General features: G+C 44.3%; 1 protein-coding gene and 1 long non-coding RNA gene across 4 annotated transcripts in view; both read left to right on the top strand.

The window, feature by feature from the left end:
- Positions 1-19,069, top strand: part of MYT1 (myelin transcription factor 1) — a 172,398-nt gene that overhangs the window by 67,703 nt on the left and 85,626 nt on the right. For all 3 annotated transcript variants that reach the window (XM_087959158.1, XM_087959159.1, XM_087959160.1), the window contains exons 3-4: positions 7,710-7,764; positions 10,510-10,540. In XM_087959158.1, the coding sequence (XP_087815284.1) occupies positions 7,710-7,764; positions 10,510-10,540 (86 nt within the window). The remainder of the gene's footprint in view (positions 1-7,709; positions 7,765-10,509; positions 10,541-19,069) is intronic.
- Positions 1-19,069, top strand: part of LOC148131073 (uncharacterized) — a 150,556-nt gene that overhangs the window by 39,632 nt on the left and 91,855 nt on the right. The window lies entirely within an intron of this gene.

Raw genomic sequence — 19,069 nt, forward strand, 5'->3', positions numbered from 1 at the left:
TCCTTCCTTCCTTCCTTCCTTCCTTCCTTCCTTCCTTCCTTCCTTCCTTCCTTCCTTCCTTCCTCCTTTCCTTTTTTCTTACATTTTCTTCTTCACTCTCTCCTTCCTTCTTCCCTTCCTTCCTTCCTCCTCTCTTCCTTACTTTGCTTGCTTGCTTGCTTACTGTGTTTTCTTTTTCATTCTCTTCTTCCTCCTTCCTTCCCTCCTGTTTTCTTTTCTTCCTTCCTTCTTCCTTCCTTACTTTTCTTGCTTGCTTATTTTCTTCTTCACTCTCTCCTCTCTCCTTCCCTCCCTCCCTGTTTTCCTTCCTTTCTTCCTCCTTCCCTTTCTTTTCTTTTCCTTTCCTTTCCTTTCCTATTTTTCTTCCTTTCCTTCCCTTTCCTTTATCTGCCTAAGGAGCAAATTGCCAAAGCATGCATGAAAGGCAGCCGAATGTTTGCCAATTTCCATGACAAACTGACAAAACAAAGGAAAACCATGTTAGATTTCATTTAAGGGGGTGGGGGGGAGAGAAGAGGGGAAGGAATCACACGCCCAGCCACCCGGCAATCAAAAATATTAATTCTACTGTGAGGCGTGCATCGGAAGGCATGAACTCTGGCGAACGCCAGGAATGGCATATTTGAAAGGCTCGTAAATGTAATGAAGTCCTTTTGACACCTGCTCCTCTCCACACTTTAAATGGAAGCCATTGGTCCAGAGGGAATCGAGCCTTTAAAAATAAAAATTATAGTAATTGTCTTCTTGGGTTATTGGAGAGATTGTAATAAACGTAGGGGCTCAGAAGGGGTGGTTTTGGCCGGGCCGGGCCTGACAGGATGCATAAATTACAGATGTGTTTTTATTTCCTTACGCCTCCCCCCCCCCCCCATCAGCAAATTCACAAAGGGTGCATCATGGTGGATTCGTGCAAGATTACCATACGAGAGAGAGGATAATATGCATGGAAATTTCATCCCAGCCGCTTGATTGGTGGAGCTGCTCTCAAGGCACTTTGTTCACCCTTCAGCATTTTAAACCAAACAATGGAGGGTGATACGTGTGACATCTATCAACCTCCGCTGGTGATGATGCTCTGGAGGAAAATGTGGCCTGTCATCCTTCTGCAAGGAGGGAAAAAGACGGGTGGGGGGGTGTTCCTGGAAAGACATTTGCAAACAGCCAGGACATTGATCGCCCCTCAGTAGAGAAATAATAACCGTGGCTTCTCCATATAAAGAATTCTCCATAGAATATCTCCATAGAATATCTCCATCTAATATCACACTACTAACTATAGCATACAAAACATTTGCTAGACCAATACTTGAATACAAGTCTCATCAGTCTGGAACCTGCATTACGTATCTGATATTAATACAGTGGAGAAAGTCCAGAAATATTTCACAAGAAGAGTTCTCCACTCCTCTACTCGTAGAAGAACACCTTATGAAACCAGACTTGAAATTCTAGACCTAGACAACCTAGAACTACGCCGCCTTCGGTCCGATCTAAGTATAGTACATAAAATTATATATTGCAATATCCTACCTGTCAATGAATACTTCAGCTTCAACCACAACAATACAAGAGCAAACAATACCGTGTTTCTCCAACAATATGCCACCCCAATAGGAAGACCCAGCATGTTTTCTAGGCATAAAATGAAATTAAGCCCCTCCCCCCAAATTTAGGCCTAGTTTAAAACATGCGAAATTCGGGGGGAGGCGCGGGGGACTTGCCATTAGGAGTACCCTGTGGGCAGCTACGCCTCACCATCAGCCACTCCTAACACCATGGTGGAGCACAGAGGGCTCCCTTACCCCTCCCTTACCCGGGTCAGCAGGTGGGCAGCGTCAGCGTGGATGTCCAGCAGTGTTTCAGCCGCTTCTCGGGCCTCCGTAGCTTCCACGGTTCTCACCAGTGCTGGTGCCTCTCTCGCCAGCGCCATCTCCAACAACAGTGTCTGAGTCGCTCCTGCTTTCCCCCGTCCCCGTAACAACAGAAAAAAAAAACATTTTGAGGTACCTGGGAGCGCCGTGTGCTGATTTTTGGTTCAATCCCGAGTGGCTGGGTGGGCGTTGAAGAAGAACATTTCTGCTGCTGCTACCCTTGGTGCTCCAGCCTCGGACTCTGCAAGTTTGCAAAAGTCCCGGTGCGCAGCCCGTTCCTGCATTCAAGCAGCACCCAGGCCGAGCTGCAGCTGTCCTCTCTCGCCAGCGCCATCTCCAATAACAGCGGCAGCAGCGGCAGGCAGGAACCGTGGAAGTTACGGAGGCGGCTCCCACCCGAGAAACGGCTGAAACGCTTCCATGGTTCCCGCCTGCTGCCGCTGTTGTTGGAGACGCCGCTGGCGAGAGAGGGACAGCTGCAGCTCGGCCTGGGCGCTTGAATGCAGGAACGGGCTGCGCACCGTGACTTTTGCAAACTTGCAGAGCCCGAGGCTGAAGCACCAAGGGTAGCAGCAGCAGAGACGCCGCTCGACTCTTCTCACGCCCACCCAGCCGCCGGGATTAAACCAAATGCAGCACGCGGCACTCCCAGGTACCTCAAAATCTTTTTTTTTCCTGTTGTTATGGGGATGGGGAAAAATTCAGACGCTGTTGTTGGAGACGGCGCTGGTGCGGGGGGAGAAAATTCACCCCCGAAAAGATGTCCTAGCCATTTTTTCGGGCTCAAAAAAATAAGGCCCAGCCTTATTTTGTGAGAAACACGGTAGATACAAACTCAAGGTAAACCGCACCAAACTTGATTGCAGGAAATACGACTTCAGCAACAGAGTGGTCAATGTCTGGAATACTCTACCTGACTCTGTGGTTTTTTTCCCCAAACCCCAAAAACTTTAACCTTAGACTGTTTACTGTTGACCTCACCCCTTTCCTAAGAGGTCTGTAGGGGGCGTGCATAAGCGCACCAACGTGCCTACCATCCCTGTCCTATTGCTTCTTTTTATTTTTCTCATATGTATCCATTTCATGTATATCATAACTATGTTTATACTTATATGTGTTATCTTAAATAAATAAATAAATACATAAATAAATAAATAAATAAATGAAAAAGAGTTAAGAGGGACTTCTAGGGGCTTCTATTCTTCCCCAGGCCCTGCAGCATTTGGAAAACGGGTCTAAAGTAAGTTAACTTTCTGCTCAGGTAACAGCAAGAGCCGTAGTGGTTGAGGCATCAGGCTAGAAAGTGGGAGGCTGTGAGTTCTAGTCTTGTCTTAGGTATGAAAGCTCACTGGGTGGCTTTGGGCCAATCACCAGGAGACTGCGAGTTCTAGTCCCACCTTAAGGAAGAAAGCTAACTGGGTGACTTTGGGCCAATCACCAGGAGACTGTGAGGTCTAATCCCGCCTTAGGTATGAAAGCCGGCTTGACGGCTTTGGGCCAGTCCCTTCCTCTTAGTCCAACTCACCTCACAGGGTTATTGTGAGGAAAACAAGAAAAGAAAAGAGTGCTACCTAAAATTAAAAGTTCAGTTATTTGTAAAAATAATAAAGGCAGGACATATTTAAATAAAGAATAATAAGAGGACACCATTGTGTTTCAAATGGGATCTGTTCAGGGCAATTATTGCCAAATTTGGACTCCGCTTGAATGAATTCATTTCAAGACAGCATTTGCAGGTTTACCAGCTGCATAACGCTGCTAGCTCATACTTACCTGGCAATCAACTAGGATACCTTGTTTATAATACATGTGGCTGTTCTATGAAAGAGCATCTCCCTCTAAGGATCATATAGCCCGACCTGATAACCTTTTGTAAAGCTGTTAATATTTTACCTTTCCAGCAACCACTCAGTAAGATTCAGAGATCTTCTCCCTGCTACTTTATTCCTATTTCGAATTGTGTGCTTGATGCCAAGCGGACGTTTCCTTACCCAACTAGGTAACATCATCAGGGCTAGAAGGCAGTAGGGTTTGGTCTCTGTTTGTAGATGAGTAGTTTGCTCTGTCAGTGTTGGTGAGAGAATTCTTGGCAGTTCCTTGTTTAGCCATGGTGACACAATGGTTAGAATGCAATATTGCAGGCTAACTCTGTCGACTGCCAGAAGTTCGATCCTGACTGGCTTGAGCTGGCCTTCCCTCCTTCCGAGGTCAATAAAATGAGGACCCAGACTATTGGGGGCAATCCATAAACACTCCATAAACAGCTTAGAGAAGGCTATCAAGCACTGTGAAGCAGTATATAAGTCTAAGTGCTATTGCTTTTAGGCTGTTGTTTATTGTTTGATTGTTTGTCTGAATTGGCAATTTCTTGACTGGGATTTTGTTTACTGTTTGTTGATCTGGTATTAATCTTGAGGTTAATCTTTGTTTACCTCAGTGTGGATTGCCGGTGAGGAGGTGTTTTGAATTGCTACCCAATGTATGCACTCTTTCCCTATCTTTGTGTTTTACTACTCTGATTGTTTTCATGCTAACATGTCAGCAACCTGGAGTTACTCCAGGAACTGAGGCAGCATACATATTGACAAATAAAAGAAGAAAATAAAAACATGTACTGTCTTCCAAATGCTTGTATCCTCATTCCTGGCTCACAGCTTTATGTTATGCCTGTTGAACCACTAAACCCAATTTAGTTTTTTTCTGAACCTCCATTCTTTTATTTAAAGTATTAGCCAAACCTACCATCCTTGTCTCCTCTGCAGACTGGATAACTACCGTCTCAACTCCTAGTCACTAATAAATACTTTCCTCCAAACTGAAGTTAAGGATTATTGGGAATAATCCTTCAGCCAACTGAGAATCCACCTAACGGTAGTATGATCTGTAGCCCGTATTTCTATGTATCTTAACTTCGGTATTCAAGACTTAATACCGCTTTATAATGACTTGGTAAGACCAAACTTGGAATATCCAGTTTTGATCACCACGATATAAAAAAAAGATGTTGAAAGAGTGCAGAGAAGAGCAACAAAGATGATTAGGGGACTGGAGGCCAAACATATGAAGAACTGCTGGAATTGTTTGTTTGATGAAGAATGAATAGAATAAATAGAATAGAATAGAATAGAGTAGTAGGTAGGATGGAGGAGTAAGAGTAGTAGATAGAAGAACGGTTGCTGGAATTGGGTTTGTTTAGTTTGATGAATAGAATAGAATAGAATAGAATAGGATTCTTTATTGGCTGAGTGTGATTGGACACACAAGGAATTTGTCTTGGTGTAAATACTCTCAGTATACCTAAAAGAAAAGATACATTCGCCAGGAGTCGAGAATCATAAGGTACGACACTTAATGATAGACTAGGGGGGACATGATAGCAGTCTTCCAGTATTTGAGAGGCTGCCACAAAGAGGAGTGGGGGGTTCAACTTATTTTCCAAAGCACCAGAAAGCAGGACAAGAAGCAACGGATGGAAACTAATCAAGAAGAGAAGCAACCTGGAACTAAGGAGAAATTTCGTGATAGTAAGGAAGTTGTGGGTGCTTCATCACTGGAGGCTTTTAAGAGATTGGACAGTCTGAAATGTTATAGGGTTTCCTGCTTGAGCAGGGGGTTGGTCTAGAAGACCTCCAAGGTACCTTCCAACTCTATTATTTTTTGTTCTATTGTTTAAGCTGTGGATCAAATGCATTACCTCTGTACTATATGTGAATATTCCTGCAGGCATGAACATATATGTGAGCATTCCATTAAAGAGGACAACAAAACATCTAAAATAAATCAACAATACCAGACTTTAGAACTGTCTAAATCAGGGGTCTCCAACCTTGGCCACTTTAAGACTTGTGGACTTCAACTCCCAAAATTCCTCAGCTAGCTTGCTGAAGTCCACAAGTCTTAAAGTAGCCAAGGTTGAAGACGCCTGGTCTAAATAGCCCCACAAGAATCAAAAGTATATCCTTAAACCTTCTAAACCTTGTCAACTTTTTACAAGAGGTTTAACATTCAAATTTGCTTTTTGATTGCCAAAAACCTCTTATGTGGACGTTTAAAAAAGAACAAACAAAGAATTATTTTGTTAGGTTCCTTGGATTATTTTTGTGATTATTTTCCTTCTGGAAGCGTGACAAGGTGAACTCTAATAAGCTGTCAAATTGTGAAAGACAAAACAAGATGACACAGCTGCTGTCAAGTACAACCAGCTATCAAAAGTGGAAATCAAATATCAAAATCAACCACGAAGTGTTGAAATTAGATCTCGGGGATGAGGAGGGTGGCAGGTACAAGTCAAATGTTTGATGAGCATTCTGCAAATATCTGCATATTTGAGGAATAAATTTATTCCAGCTATTGCTGACATCCATATGTTGAAGGGAGGGAGGGTTGCTACAGACTTACAACAATTCATTTAGTGACCATTCGAAGTTACAACATCACTGAAAAAAGTGACTTATGACCGTTTTTTCACACTTATGACCATTCCAACATCCTCATGGACATGTGACCCAAGATTTGGAAGCTTGGCAACTGGTTCATATTTATGACGGTTGCAGAGTCCCAGGGTCATGTGATTCCTTTTTGCGACCTTTGGACAAGCAAAGTCAGATTCGCTTAACAATCGGCTTATGAACTGCAATGATTCACTTAACAAATGGTGGCAAGAAAAATCGCAAAATGAGGAAAAACTCACTTAACAAATATCTCACTTAGCAACATAAATTTTGGGCTCCGTTACGGTCGTTAGTCGAGGACTAGCTATATATAAGCTTCTCCTTGCTTTTGGGAAGTAAATCAACCTTTCAATTCTGCAAGGAATCTATTTAAATCTCAGCTAGGAATACAGAGTTACAATCACAACGAAGGCTCCCGTCATTTAAAACTGAGGTGTATACAAACTATATACAGGTATATAGTTCGATTTATAACTACATTGCATCCCCAAATTTCTAAGTGGGACATGTTTAAGTGAATTTTCCCTCTCTTGCCATAGTTGTTAAGTGAATCACTGCAGTAGTTAAGTTGGTAACATGTTTTTTAAGTGAATCTGGCTTCCCCATTGACTTTGCTTGTCAGAAGGTCACAAAAGGAGACCAGATGACACTGCAACCGTCATAAAAATGAGTCCATTGCCAAGCATCTGAATTTTGATGACATGACCTTGGGGATGCTGCAGCGGTCATAAGTGTGAAAAATAGTCAAAAGTCCCTTTTTTTCAGGGCTGTTGTATCTTTCTTGTCTTGCCTTCTGGTGCTTTGGCAAGTAGGTTGACCCCCTTCTCTTTGTGGTAGCCCCTCAAATACTGGACCACTGCTATCATGTTATCCCTACTCCTTATTTTCACTAGATTAGACATACCCAATGCCTGCAACTGTTCTTCGTATGCTTTAACCTCCAGTCCCCTAATCATCTTAGTTGCTCTTCTCTGCACTTTTTCCAAAGTTTCTTTGCACTTTTTCCAAAATTTCCAAAGTTATCAGCCATATGTGGAGATGATCTCTGAGAAGGTTATTGCTTAGATCAGAAGCGTCCAAACCTTGGTGATTTTAAGACTTGTGGTGTTCAACCTTGGACCCTTTTAAGATTTGTGGACTTCAAGGGGCATCCAACCTTGGTTGCTTTAAGACCTGTGGACTTCAACTCCCAGAATTCCCCAGCTCAGGTCAGGAATTCTGGGAGTTGAAGTCCACAAGTCTTACACTTGCCAAGTTTGAAGACCCTTGGCTTAGAGCCTTTCCCACTTTCTTTGGGCCATCTCAATTTTAGAGAAACACCGTGACTTTGACTATAAAATGCTTTTTATTGAACAAAATGTTGAATCCTGTTGTTGTTGAATTCCAGATGAGTTTAGAGAATGATGATAAACGAGCACGAACAAGGTCGAAGGCAATTAGAGGTAAGCGTTTTGTTTGACTCTCCATGTGGGATCAGGGGTGCAGATGGTTCAAACACGTTTTGCCTGAATGGAATTATCCTGCCAGAGGATAAGACCTTGTGTGTTTTTGTGTGTAGTTTGTGCACAGCCACATCCTTTTCCCAATTATGCCCGACAGACTGCTTTGGCAAATGACTCAAATGGCCATTCAACACAGACAGACAGCTTTCCAGTCGGTTTTCTAATTCCTCCCTCGCTCCTTTTCTCTTCTTTAAAAACCAGCCATAAATGCCTGATTTGCTACACAACTACAGGCTGCTTTTATCACAGCCTGAGACTTTGAATTTGGCTAGAAAGGGAAGTAAGTGCTGGGCATGGCATGGGAGAACGCAAGGCTGATGGGTATAGGGAATGGAGGAGAAATAAGTTGTTAACTCTGAGTTGGATGTCTATTTATTTTCAGGCTTTGAAAGCAAAAGGGAGGGAGGGAGGAAATGAAAGAAAGAAGGAAATGGGAAGGAAGGAAATGAAAAGAAAGGAGCAAGGAAATGGGAAGGAAGGAAATGAAATTAAAAGAAAGAAGGAAGCAAATGAGAAGAAGGAAGGAAATGAAATTGAAAGAAAAAGAAATGGGAAGAAGGGAGGAAGGAAGAAATGGATGACAAAAGGAAGGAAGGAGATGGGAAGAAAGAAGGGAGATAGGTAGGTAGATAAATAGAGAGAGAGAGAGAGAGAGAGAGAGAGATGAAGAGATGAGAGACAGAGAGATGAGAGAGAGAGACACACACACACACACACAGAGAGAGAGAGAGAGAGAGAGAGATTCATCATTGCAGAATTGCAGTGACAATATATGAAATAAAATAGGCCCAGGATCAAAGCACCATTATCAAGGCCTCTCCTATCCCATTTGGAATCAATTATCTAATTCAAACAGATCAGGCAAGAGAGCCTGAAAATATTTCAGTTTGCTGTTCCAGAAGCTGCCACAAATTAACCCCAAATCCATAGTAGCTATAGAGGGTCATTCATCTAAATAAGTAGTTGAATCCTGTTGCCACAAGAAGGGCATGATCCCTTTGTTGGTCCAATTACCATGCTCCTAAACCATAAAGGCAGGGACGGCATTTTCCAGAAATGTTAATTGTTAATTATTCAACTGGGGGAGGAAAGCGGAACAGAGTGTTCAGATCGTAAGATTTGCAAAAAATGCTGCCTCAGTACAGGTAGTCCTCAACCAAAATCTATATTGCTACGGGAGACATTTGCCCCATTTTACGACCATTCTTGGCCCTGTTGTTAAGTGAATCACTGCATTTGTTAAGTTAGCAACACGGCTGTTAAGGGGACCTGGCTTCCCCATTGACTTTGCTTGAAGGTCGCTAAAGGCGATTCCATGACCCCGGGACACTGAAACCCATCCTAAATGGGAACCAGTTGCCCAGCATCCGAATTTTGATCACGTGACCACGGGGATGCCACAACAGTCGTAAGTGTGAAAAACAGTCGTAAACTCCCTTTTTCCAGGGCCGTTGTAAACTTTGAACGATCGCTAAATGAATTGTTGTAAGTCAAGGACTACCTGTATAGGTTGGATTTATGGAATGAGATGTGAATTTCGACCAATCTGGACAATAACTAACCACGATCAAAGGATTCAAATTAGAATATAGACCCGGGATGGCGAACTTTTCCACGTTGTGTGCCAAAAGTGCGTGCTAGGGTGCCTGCACCCATGATACAATGTGTGCGTGACTCTCCCGCATGCTGCATGCCTCTGTGGATGCACGCGCATCTCCCACATGCACGTCTCCCCCTGCGTATGCATGGCAGATACCCGACAATCAGCTGGCTGCCGGGGGGGCGCGTGCATGCGCAGTGGGGCTCTTCCGGGCGACCTCTCTGCATGCCACTTCCGGTACACGTGTCATAGGTTCACCATCACGGATATAGAGCAAGGGTCTTCAAATTTGGCAAGTTTAAGACTTGTGGACTTCAACTCCCAGAATTTCTGAGCTAACATGACTGGAGGAGGAATTTTGGGAGTTGAAGTCCACCAGTCTTAAAGCTGTGAAGTTTGAAGAGCCCTGGAATAGATAAAAAAAGAGAGGTAGGGGAGAGAGAGAGAGAGAGAGAGGGAGGGAGGGAGAGGGGGGGAGAGAGAGAGGGAGAGAGAGAGAGAGAGAGAATAGATAAGATTAGATAGATGCATAGATGGATAGATAGATAGATAGATAGATAGATAGATAGATAGATAGATAGATAGATAGATAGATAGATGATAGATAGATAGATAGATAGAGGAAGAGGTAGAATAGATAGAAAGAGAGAGATAGGATAGAATAGAATAGAATAGAATAGAATAGAATAGAATAGAATAGAATAGAATAAGATAGATAGATAGATAGATAGATAGATAGATAGATAGATAGATAGAAAGATAGAAAGATAGAAAGATAGAAAGATAGAAAGATAGAATAGACCAAGGGTTTTCAAACTTGGCAAGTTTAAGACTTGTGGACTTCAACTCCCAGAATTCCTGAGCTAACATGACTGGAGGAGGAATTCTGGGAGTTGAAGTCCACAAGTCTAAAAGCTGTCAAGTTTGAAGAGCCCTGATATTATAGACCAATTGTGGTTGCTATTTTGTGTGTGCAGTAGGTTATGTTTGCGATTTACACTGAGTGATTTTTTTCCCCCAAACCTGCCTTAATCTTCTTTCTCTTTGACCCTGTTTTCTTCTCTTCTTCCTTGTTGCCCCTGCAGTACCAACAGAACTCATCGGGCAGGAATTGAGGTAAGGAACAATATCTTAGATCTGATCTCCATTAGACCTGCTAAGGGACGTGACGGTTCTTGTCGCATTTCTTAAGCAAATCGCTACCGTTGTTAAATGAATCATGAGGTCATTAAGTGAATCCAGCTTCCTCCATTGGCTTTGTGTTCAGAAGCCAGCTGGGGAGGATGCAAACGGCGATCGTGCAGCCCTGGGATGATGCAAATAGTAAATACATGCCGGTTGCCAATGTTGCCTGAATTTTGATTGTGGGACCGTGGGAAAGCTGCCATGGGGGCCAGTGTGCGAACAGTTAAGTCAGTGTTTTTTCAGTGTAACTTTGAACGGTCACTAAATGAATAGTTGTAGATCGAGTATGACCTGCAGAGACTGAACACACCTGGAAACTGCTGGTGACCTTCTACCGCTGCACCATAGAGAGTATCTTAACTTACTGCACCTCTGTATGGTTTGCCAATTGCCTAGGGGCAGATAGGACAGCGCTCCAGAGGGTTAGCGTCATTGCCCAGAAGATCATTGGTTGCCCTCTACCATCTTTGGAAGAGCTTTATAGCTCCCGCTGCCTTAAGAAAGCTGAAAACATTCTCAAAGATCCATCTCATCCTGGGTTCCTTTTTTTTTGAACTATTACCATCTGGCAGATGGTACAGAATAATAAAAACAAGGACAAATAGGCTGAAAAACCAGCTTCTATCCCAGGGCTCTGTTGAATTCTACTGTATAGTGCAGTGTTGGTGTGGTGTCGGAGGGTTTTCAATTCAATGTGTGGAGTGTGAAGGATGTGTGTTTGTATTTATTTTCATGGTCGTGACGTGCACTGAAGATGGTGTTGGATTTGGTTGTACGAGGTGCAATGACAATAAAGAAACTAACAATGCCACATTTCTGAAGGCTACTGTACTGTCCACAGTTTCCTTAGCTTGGGTTGTGGCTTGAGGCCCTTCACCATCCCTTTGAAGGACCTTCTGTGACACAGACCCAGAATAACAGGATTTGGAAGGGACCTTGGAGGTCTTCTAATCCAACCCCTGCTCAAGAAGGAAACCTTACCATTTCACACAAGTGGCTGTCCAGTCTCTTCTTAAAAGCCTCCAGTGATGGACCACCCAAACTTCTCAAGGCAAGTCGTTAACTGTCTTCACTGTTAGGAAGTTTCTCCTTAATTCCAGGTTGCTTCTCTCTTTGATTAATTTCTACCCATTGTTTCTTGTCCTGCTTTGGAAAATAAGTTGACCCCCCCCCTTCTTTGTGGTGGCCCGACAAATATTGGAATACTGCTATCATGTCACCCCTAGTTCTTCTTTTCTCTAGACTGGCCATACCCAATTCTTGCAACCGTTCTTCATCAATTTTTTTGTCTCCAGGCCTTTAATCATCTTAGTTGATCTTCTTTTGAACCAAGGGTTTGGCTAGTCTAGAGAAAAGAGTCACAAAAATATCTGAAAAATACGGCTTGAAGCTTAACACCTCAAAAACCAAGATTATGGTCATCATCATCAAACAACCCATTAATTTACCGCCGATAATTTCGGAAGGAATACCACTAGAAAAAGTTGAAAGGATCACATAACTCGGTTCTAATTTACATGAAAGCTGGAACATGACCACGGAACTAAAGACGAGGATAGAGAAAGCTCGAACAGCATTCTTCAAAATGAAAAAGGTCTTCTGCAGACACGGCATAAATAAGCCTAAGGTTGAAAATCAGGCTTGTCAGATGCTACATTTTTTCCATCCTGCTCTATGGAGTGGAGAGTTGGTCTCTGACAGAATGCCCCTTGAAGAGACCAGAAGCATTTGAAATGTGGATTTACAGGCAGCTGTTATGTATAAGCTGGGCTGACAAAATCAGAAATGAGGAGGTGATAAGCCACCTGGGAAAAGCCAAGGGAAATCATTAAAACCATTAAAAAGCAAAAGTTAAAATATTTCAGACGTGTGATGCAGAGGTGGGCTGCTACCGGTTCGCACTGGTTTGGGCGAACTGGTAGTTAAGATTCTGTGCAGTTTGGCGAACCAGCAAATCCCACCACTGACTGATTCTGCCCTGGCTTATTTTTCGGCTTGCTTTTCAGGCCATTTCCAGGCTGTTTATTAGGCCATTTTCGGGCCATTTATTGGGCCAAAAACATCCTGAAAAACAGGGTTGGTCTCCGACAGAAAGCCTCTTGAAGGGACCAGAAGCATTTGAAATGTGGATTTATGTACAGCTGTTCCATATAAGTTGGGTTGACAAAATCAGAAATGAGGAGGTGATAAGCCGCCTGGGAAAGCCAAGGGAAATCATCAAAACCATTTCAAAAGTGAAAGTTAGAATATTTCGGACATGGGATGCGACATCCGGAAAAATATGGCGTCCTTCGCTTAATCCTCCAGGGAAAAATTGAAGGCAAATAAGGTCCAGGAAGAAGAAGAACATTGTGGCTTCAAAACCTAAAGGGACCAGTTTGGACAAAACTCAGCAGCACTTTTTCATGCCGCTGTTGATAAAATAGGATCGCCAACATGACCGCCAATTTCTGATGACGGATATGGCACAAGAAGTAGAGAGAAGAAGGATCAGAAGTGACACGATAGCCGTATTCCGTTGTTTCTCGTCCTGCCTTCTGGTGCTTTAGAAAATAGGCTGACCCTCCCCTCTTCTTTGTGGCAACCCCTCAAAAGAAGAGGGGCTCCTTCAATTCCAAAATTGTCTCACCCTCCACCCAAGAGAGACCGGTTTCTTTGCAAAGCAAGGCAGACTTTTCGACGTGGCACCTGGCTACAGAGGTGACTCCATCTGCTTGGCTGCTTCCAGATCCTACCCTCTCCTCCACACCCCGCTGTGTTTACAAGTGTAGCCACCGCCAATTTCTCGGCATGCTTGAACGCACGCCCCCCCCCCCGTCCCTTTCTCGTAAATGGTTCTGTCTTTCTCCATCGCCTCCTCCTCCTCCGCTTTTGTCACGGGCACAGCCTGGGCTTCAATTAGTCGATTAATTGTCCAGCTAATCAGGCAGTTAGGGGACAGCTGCAGCGATGGCTGTGCGTAACCAGGCTGCCCCTGAAATATGTCATTGGCATCAATTGCCACCTCTGCTGATGTGTTCGACAATAAAAGGCAGGCCAGGCCGTGCACCCGGTAATCTCCATAACAGCCTGTTCCTCAAAGTAGAAACACCATAGGAAGTTGGACCGGGGAGCTTCCAATTGCTCTTTGGCGCCTGGAGTTTTCTAATGAGGAAGGAAAATAATCTCGCTTATTCGACCCGCAGGATTTGAACGTGCTCCATGAACCCTGAGAAGCTGGGGTGTTTTCAGGAATACCTGGCGGATTCTTAAATTAAGGAGTTAAGGAGAAACGTCTTAACCATGAGGATAATTAGTGGAACAGCTTGGCTCCAGAAGTTGTGGATGCCCCGTCATTGGAGGTTTTTAAGAAGAGATTGGACAGTCACTTGTCTGGAATGGTATGGGGTGTCTTGCTCGGATAGGGGTTTGGAGTAGAAGACCCCTCCAAGGCCTGTCCAGTTCTGTTCCGATTGATTGATTGAAATCTGCAATTTAGATGTTACAGGGAGTTCTTGACTTACAACAATCCGTTTAGTGGAAGGGAGGGAGGAAGGAGGAAAAGGGCGGGATGAAGGAAGGAAAGAGGGAGGGAGGGAGGGAGGGAGGGAGGGAGGGAAAGGAAGGAAGGAAGGAAGGAAGGAAGGAAGGAAGGAAGGAAGGAAGGAAGGAAGGAAGGAGGAGGAGGAAGAGGGAAAGATGGGAGGAGGAAGAGGGAAGAGGGAGGGAGGGAGGGAAGGAAAGAAGGAAGGAAGAGGGAGGGAGGGAGGGAGGGAGGAAGGAGGAAGGAAGGAAGGAAGGAAGGGAAGGAAGGAAGGAAGGAAGGAAGGAAGGAAGGAAGGAAGGAAGGAAGGAAGGAGGGAGGGAAGATGGTAAGGAGGGAAGAAAAAAAGGAAGGAGGGAGGGAGGGAGGGAAGGAAGGAGAAGGAAGAGGGAAGGAAGGAAGGAAGGAAGGAAGGAAGGAAGGAAGGAAGGAAGGAAGGAAGGAAGGAAGGAAGGAAGGAAGGAAGGAAGGGGAAGGAAGGAAGGAAGGAAAAGGAAGGGGGGAGGGAGGGAGGGAAGGAAAGAAGGAAAGAAGGAAGGAAGGAAGAGGGAGGAAAGAAGCAAGAGGGAGGGAGGGAGGAAAGATGGAAGGAAGGAATAAAGTGGGGTAAAACTCACTTAACTTTCTCGCTTAGCAACATACATTTTGGGCTCAATTGTGATCATAAGTCGAGGACCATCTGTGCCAAATTCTGAGCAGTTGGATGTTGTGGTTTCATCTGGCATCCATTCGCTCATGGCTTCCTCTGGACAACAGGTAGTCCTCACCTTACGACCATTAGGACCATGGTCCCCAATGCTTCCATTGCTAAACCAGGCAGTTGTTAAGTGAGTCATCCCCGATTTTATTATTTTTTTCTCCCAACGATTGTTAAGTGACTCACTGCCGTTGTTAAGAGAATCAGGTGGTCATGAAATGAGTCCAGTTTCCCCCATTGACTTTGCTTGTGGGAAAACAGCTGGGAAGGCTGCAAAGGGTGATCCCATGACCCAAAGCGGCAACTGTCAAAAATACAGGTAGTCCTCGACTTATGACCCCAATTGAGCCCAAAATTTATATTGCTAAGTGAGACATTTGTTAAGTGAGTTTTTTACAACTTTTCTTGCCACCATTGTTAAGTGAATCATTGCAGTTGTTAAGTTAGTCACCCAGTTGTTAAGTGAATCTGGCTTCCCCATTGACTTTGCTTGTCAGAAGGTCACAAAAGGAGATCACATGGTGCCAGGTTATTGCACCTGTCATAATTGTGAGTCAGTTGCCAAGCATCCAAACGTAAATCACATCACCACATGGGGATGCTGAAATGGTCATAAGTGTGAAAAACAGTCATAACTCACTTTTTTCCCCGTGCCGTTGTAACTTCCAACAGTTGCTAAGTGAACCGTTGTAAGTCGAGGACCACCTGTACATGTTGGTTGCCGAGCGCCTGAAGTTTGATCCCGTGACTGTGCGGATGCTGCCATGGTCACAAGTGTGAGGACTGGTGGTATAGACAGTCCTCAACTTACAGTTACCATTGACGTTGGAATTTTCATGGCAAGTAGTTGCCATTGTTAATTCAAGTTGGACCCCGTTTAGGACCGTTTTTTTATACAGCCATCGTTATGCAAATTCACCTTTCCCAGGAACTGACAAAAAAAGGTTGCAAATCCTGATCACAAGAAGTTGGAACCAGTCCTAAATACAAACCAGGTGCCTGTTCTGACCCAGGCTTTGTAAATCGTAGTTGTTCCCAAACTTGTTTTAAAAGCAAAACCTATTTTATGGCAACGCTGCGAATTGCTTTCATTCCCAGCCAGAACTCATTATAAACAGTCCCCCAAGATAAGCACACGCCTTTCAGTGCTGTGGAATGCTGCCAAAAACAGAAGTATCCAATTAACTATAAAAGAAACCAACCAAAGTACACAGAGCTTCAAGGATGACTCGGAACCGATCGAACTACTTTGCTTCCTGCAAAGGTTTCGTCATTGAGGTCTGACTTTTATCCTTTATGGGAGGAGCCATCACCTCCCAGACTTACTCTCGAGTCGCCCCTTTTGTTTCAGTTGCTCTTGCCTTCTAGCAGCTCTGCGCACACGCGCACTGGGAACAGGCTTGCCTGGGTCCTCTGCCTCACTGCTACCAGACTCCGGAGGCAGCACCCCACTCCCAGATGGTCCTGGCCCCATCTCTGCATAGGATGCAGGACCCTCATCCGAGTCTTCCCCAGACTCCCGGACTGGTCCCCGTTCTTCTCCACTGTCCAATTCCGCTGCCATCTGCACTAGCCGCCAACGAACCACAACAATGCCAAGGGCCTGAATTGTGGATCACATGATCGCGGGGATCAGTGGTGGTATTCTACCGGTTCGGCCCAGTTCTGGCATACCAGTAGCGCCTAAAATCAGCTGGCAGAGAACTGGTTCACTCAGAGTCTTCCCGACACTCTGCAGTTGGGCCCACCTGCCCGCCGCTGCTCCTTCGTCCTTTTTAAACCTCTCAGCTGTTTGCCGTGGCAGAGCAGATTCCTATGCTAAACAGCTGAGAGGCGCAGTAGCTTAGTTTTTACTGTTTTAACGCATGCGCAAAGCATGCATTTGGCGCGTGCATGTTCATGATTGTGCGAGGCGCGCAAGGCATGCAATCCCACCCCTGCAGCCACGCCCACCAAGCCACACCCACAGAACCAGTGGTGGGAATTTTTGAGTTCCACCACTGGTGAGGATAGTACAATGGTCATAACTGTGAGTTTCCCGAGGCTGTCGTCACTTCAAACAGACTGAACGAACAGTCATAAGTCCAGGACTATCTGCAGAGTGGACGATCTCAAAAGTACATTCGCGGAAATCCATTCCCCCAAAAAATCAGAATTTAAGCAAAGAATGCAATTTATTCATTAACAGAGGGATACAGTCGAGATCAAGTGAGGTACTAATACCACTCTATAAAGCCTTAGTAAGACCACACCTAGAGTACTGCATCCAGTTTTGGTCACCACATTATAAAAAAGATGTTGAGATTCTAGAAAAAGTGCGGAGAAGAGCAACCAGGATGATTAGGGGACTGGAGGCTAAAACATACAAAGAACGGTTGCAGAAACTGGGCCTGGCTAGTCTAATGAAGAGAAGGACCAGGGGAGACACGATAGCAGTCTTCCAATATTTGAGAGGCTGCCACAGACAGGAGGAAGGGGTCAAGCTGTTTTCCAAGGCCAGACAATGAATAATGGATGGAAACTGAACAAGGAGAGATTTAACCTGGAAATAAGGAGAAACTTTCTGACAGTGAGAACAATCAACCAATGGAACAGAAGTTGCCCTCGGAAGTTGTGGGAGCGCCATCACTTGACTCTTCCAAGAAGAGATTGGACTTCCATTTGTCAGAAACGGTGTAGGGTCTCTCGCTTGGGCGGGGGGTTGGACTAGATGACCTACAACTCCGATTATGTTATCTGTTATTTCACCATTATTGATCGTAGGAAGGCGTAGAAAATCCATGTGATTGAGCAATATGACATGGCCGTGTGTGTGTGTGGTTTTATGTGTGGGTGTGTGGTTTTGTGTGTGTGATTTTGTGTGTGGTTTTGTGTGTGTGTGTGTGTGTGTGTGGTTTTGTGTGTGTGTGTGTGTGAAAGAGAGAGAAACTATAACACATAAATAAAATAAAATTCCCTGGCTGTGAGAGCCTAAGTGTGGGAACTGCTTCCTTTTAAAAGGCCTGCTCTTACATATGCAAATCTTTAATTAAACACACTCATAAAACTATAATGAGCCCTTCATTTAATTAAATAGGGTGACTCATTTCATTAATTTTTAGCAAATCACAAAGCCGCTGCCTTCCCTCTTTTGAAATCGAAAGCAGCCGAGGAAATGTCGAAAGGGAATTCATTCTCTTCTCCCAGATGCTTCTAGGTGTCACTTTACTTTCCGAGGCACCTGGCGCCTTCAGGTGCTCTCCATCATCCATGTACAGGTAGTCCTCGGCTTACGACCACAACTGAGCCCAACATTTCTGTTGCTAAGCAAGACGGTGGTTGAGTTTTGCCCCGTTTTACCAACCTTTCTCGCCATAGTTCTTAAGTGAATCATCACTGTAGTTAAGTTAGAGACATGGTTGTTAAGTGGATCCGGCTTCCCCATTGGCTTGGCTTATCAGAAGATTGCAAAAAGGGACTCCAATTGAGCCCAAAATTTATGTCCCTACATGAGATGATTTGTTAAATGAGTTCTGCCCGACTTTTCTTGCCACCGTTGTGAAGTGAATCATTGCATCGGTTAAGTTAGTAACCCGGTTGTTAAGTGAATCTGGCTTCCCCAATTGACTCTGCTTATCAGAAGGTCTCAAAAGGGGATCACGTGACCTTGGGACCCAGGAACGGTCATAACTACGAACCAACTGCGAAGAATTTGAACTTTGATCACATGATTATGGCGATGCTGCAGAGGTCATAACTGGAAACCGTGATAAATATGAGTCAGTTAGTTGCCAAGCGTTCTGAATTTTGAACGGGTGCGGATGCTTCAAAGGTTGTAAGTGTGAAAAAATGGTCACAATTCACTTTTTTCAGTGCCATTGTAACTTTGAACGGTCGCTAAACGAACTGTTGTAAGTCAGGCCAATTGCCACACATCTGTATAGAGCCGAGGTGGCACAGTGGTTAGAATGCAGTATTGTAGGCTCACTCTGCCGACTGCCAGCAGTTTGATCCTGACCAGCTCAAGGTTGACTCAGCCTTCCTTCCTTCCAAAGTCAGTAAAACGAGGACCCAGATTGTTGGGGACAATAGGCTGACTCTGTAAACCGCTTAGAGGGGGCTATAAAGCGGTATATAAGTTTGGTGCTATTGTTATCTCTTTTTTTAAAAAAAGTTTTTTAGTTTTAAATTATTTAAATACATCTTTGCGAGAACAGCGTGGTTCCAGGTGTTTTACATTTTAAATCAGTCATATCCATAG

Source organism: Notechis scutatus, chromosome 3 (genome assembly GCF_049901735.1).
Source record: "Notechis scutatus isolate UNSWTSFEM ecotype Mainland chromosome 3, rNotScu1.2, whole genome shotgun sequence".
In the NCBI taxonomy this organism is placed as follows: Eukaryota; Metazoa; Chordata; class Lepidosauria; order Squamata; family Elapidae; genus Notechis; species Notechis scutatus.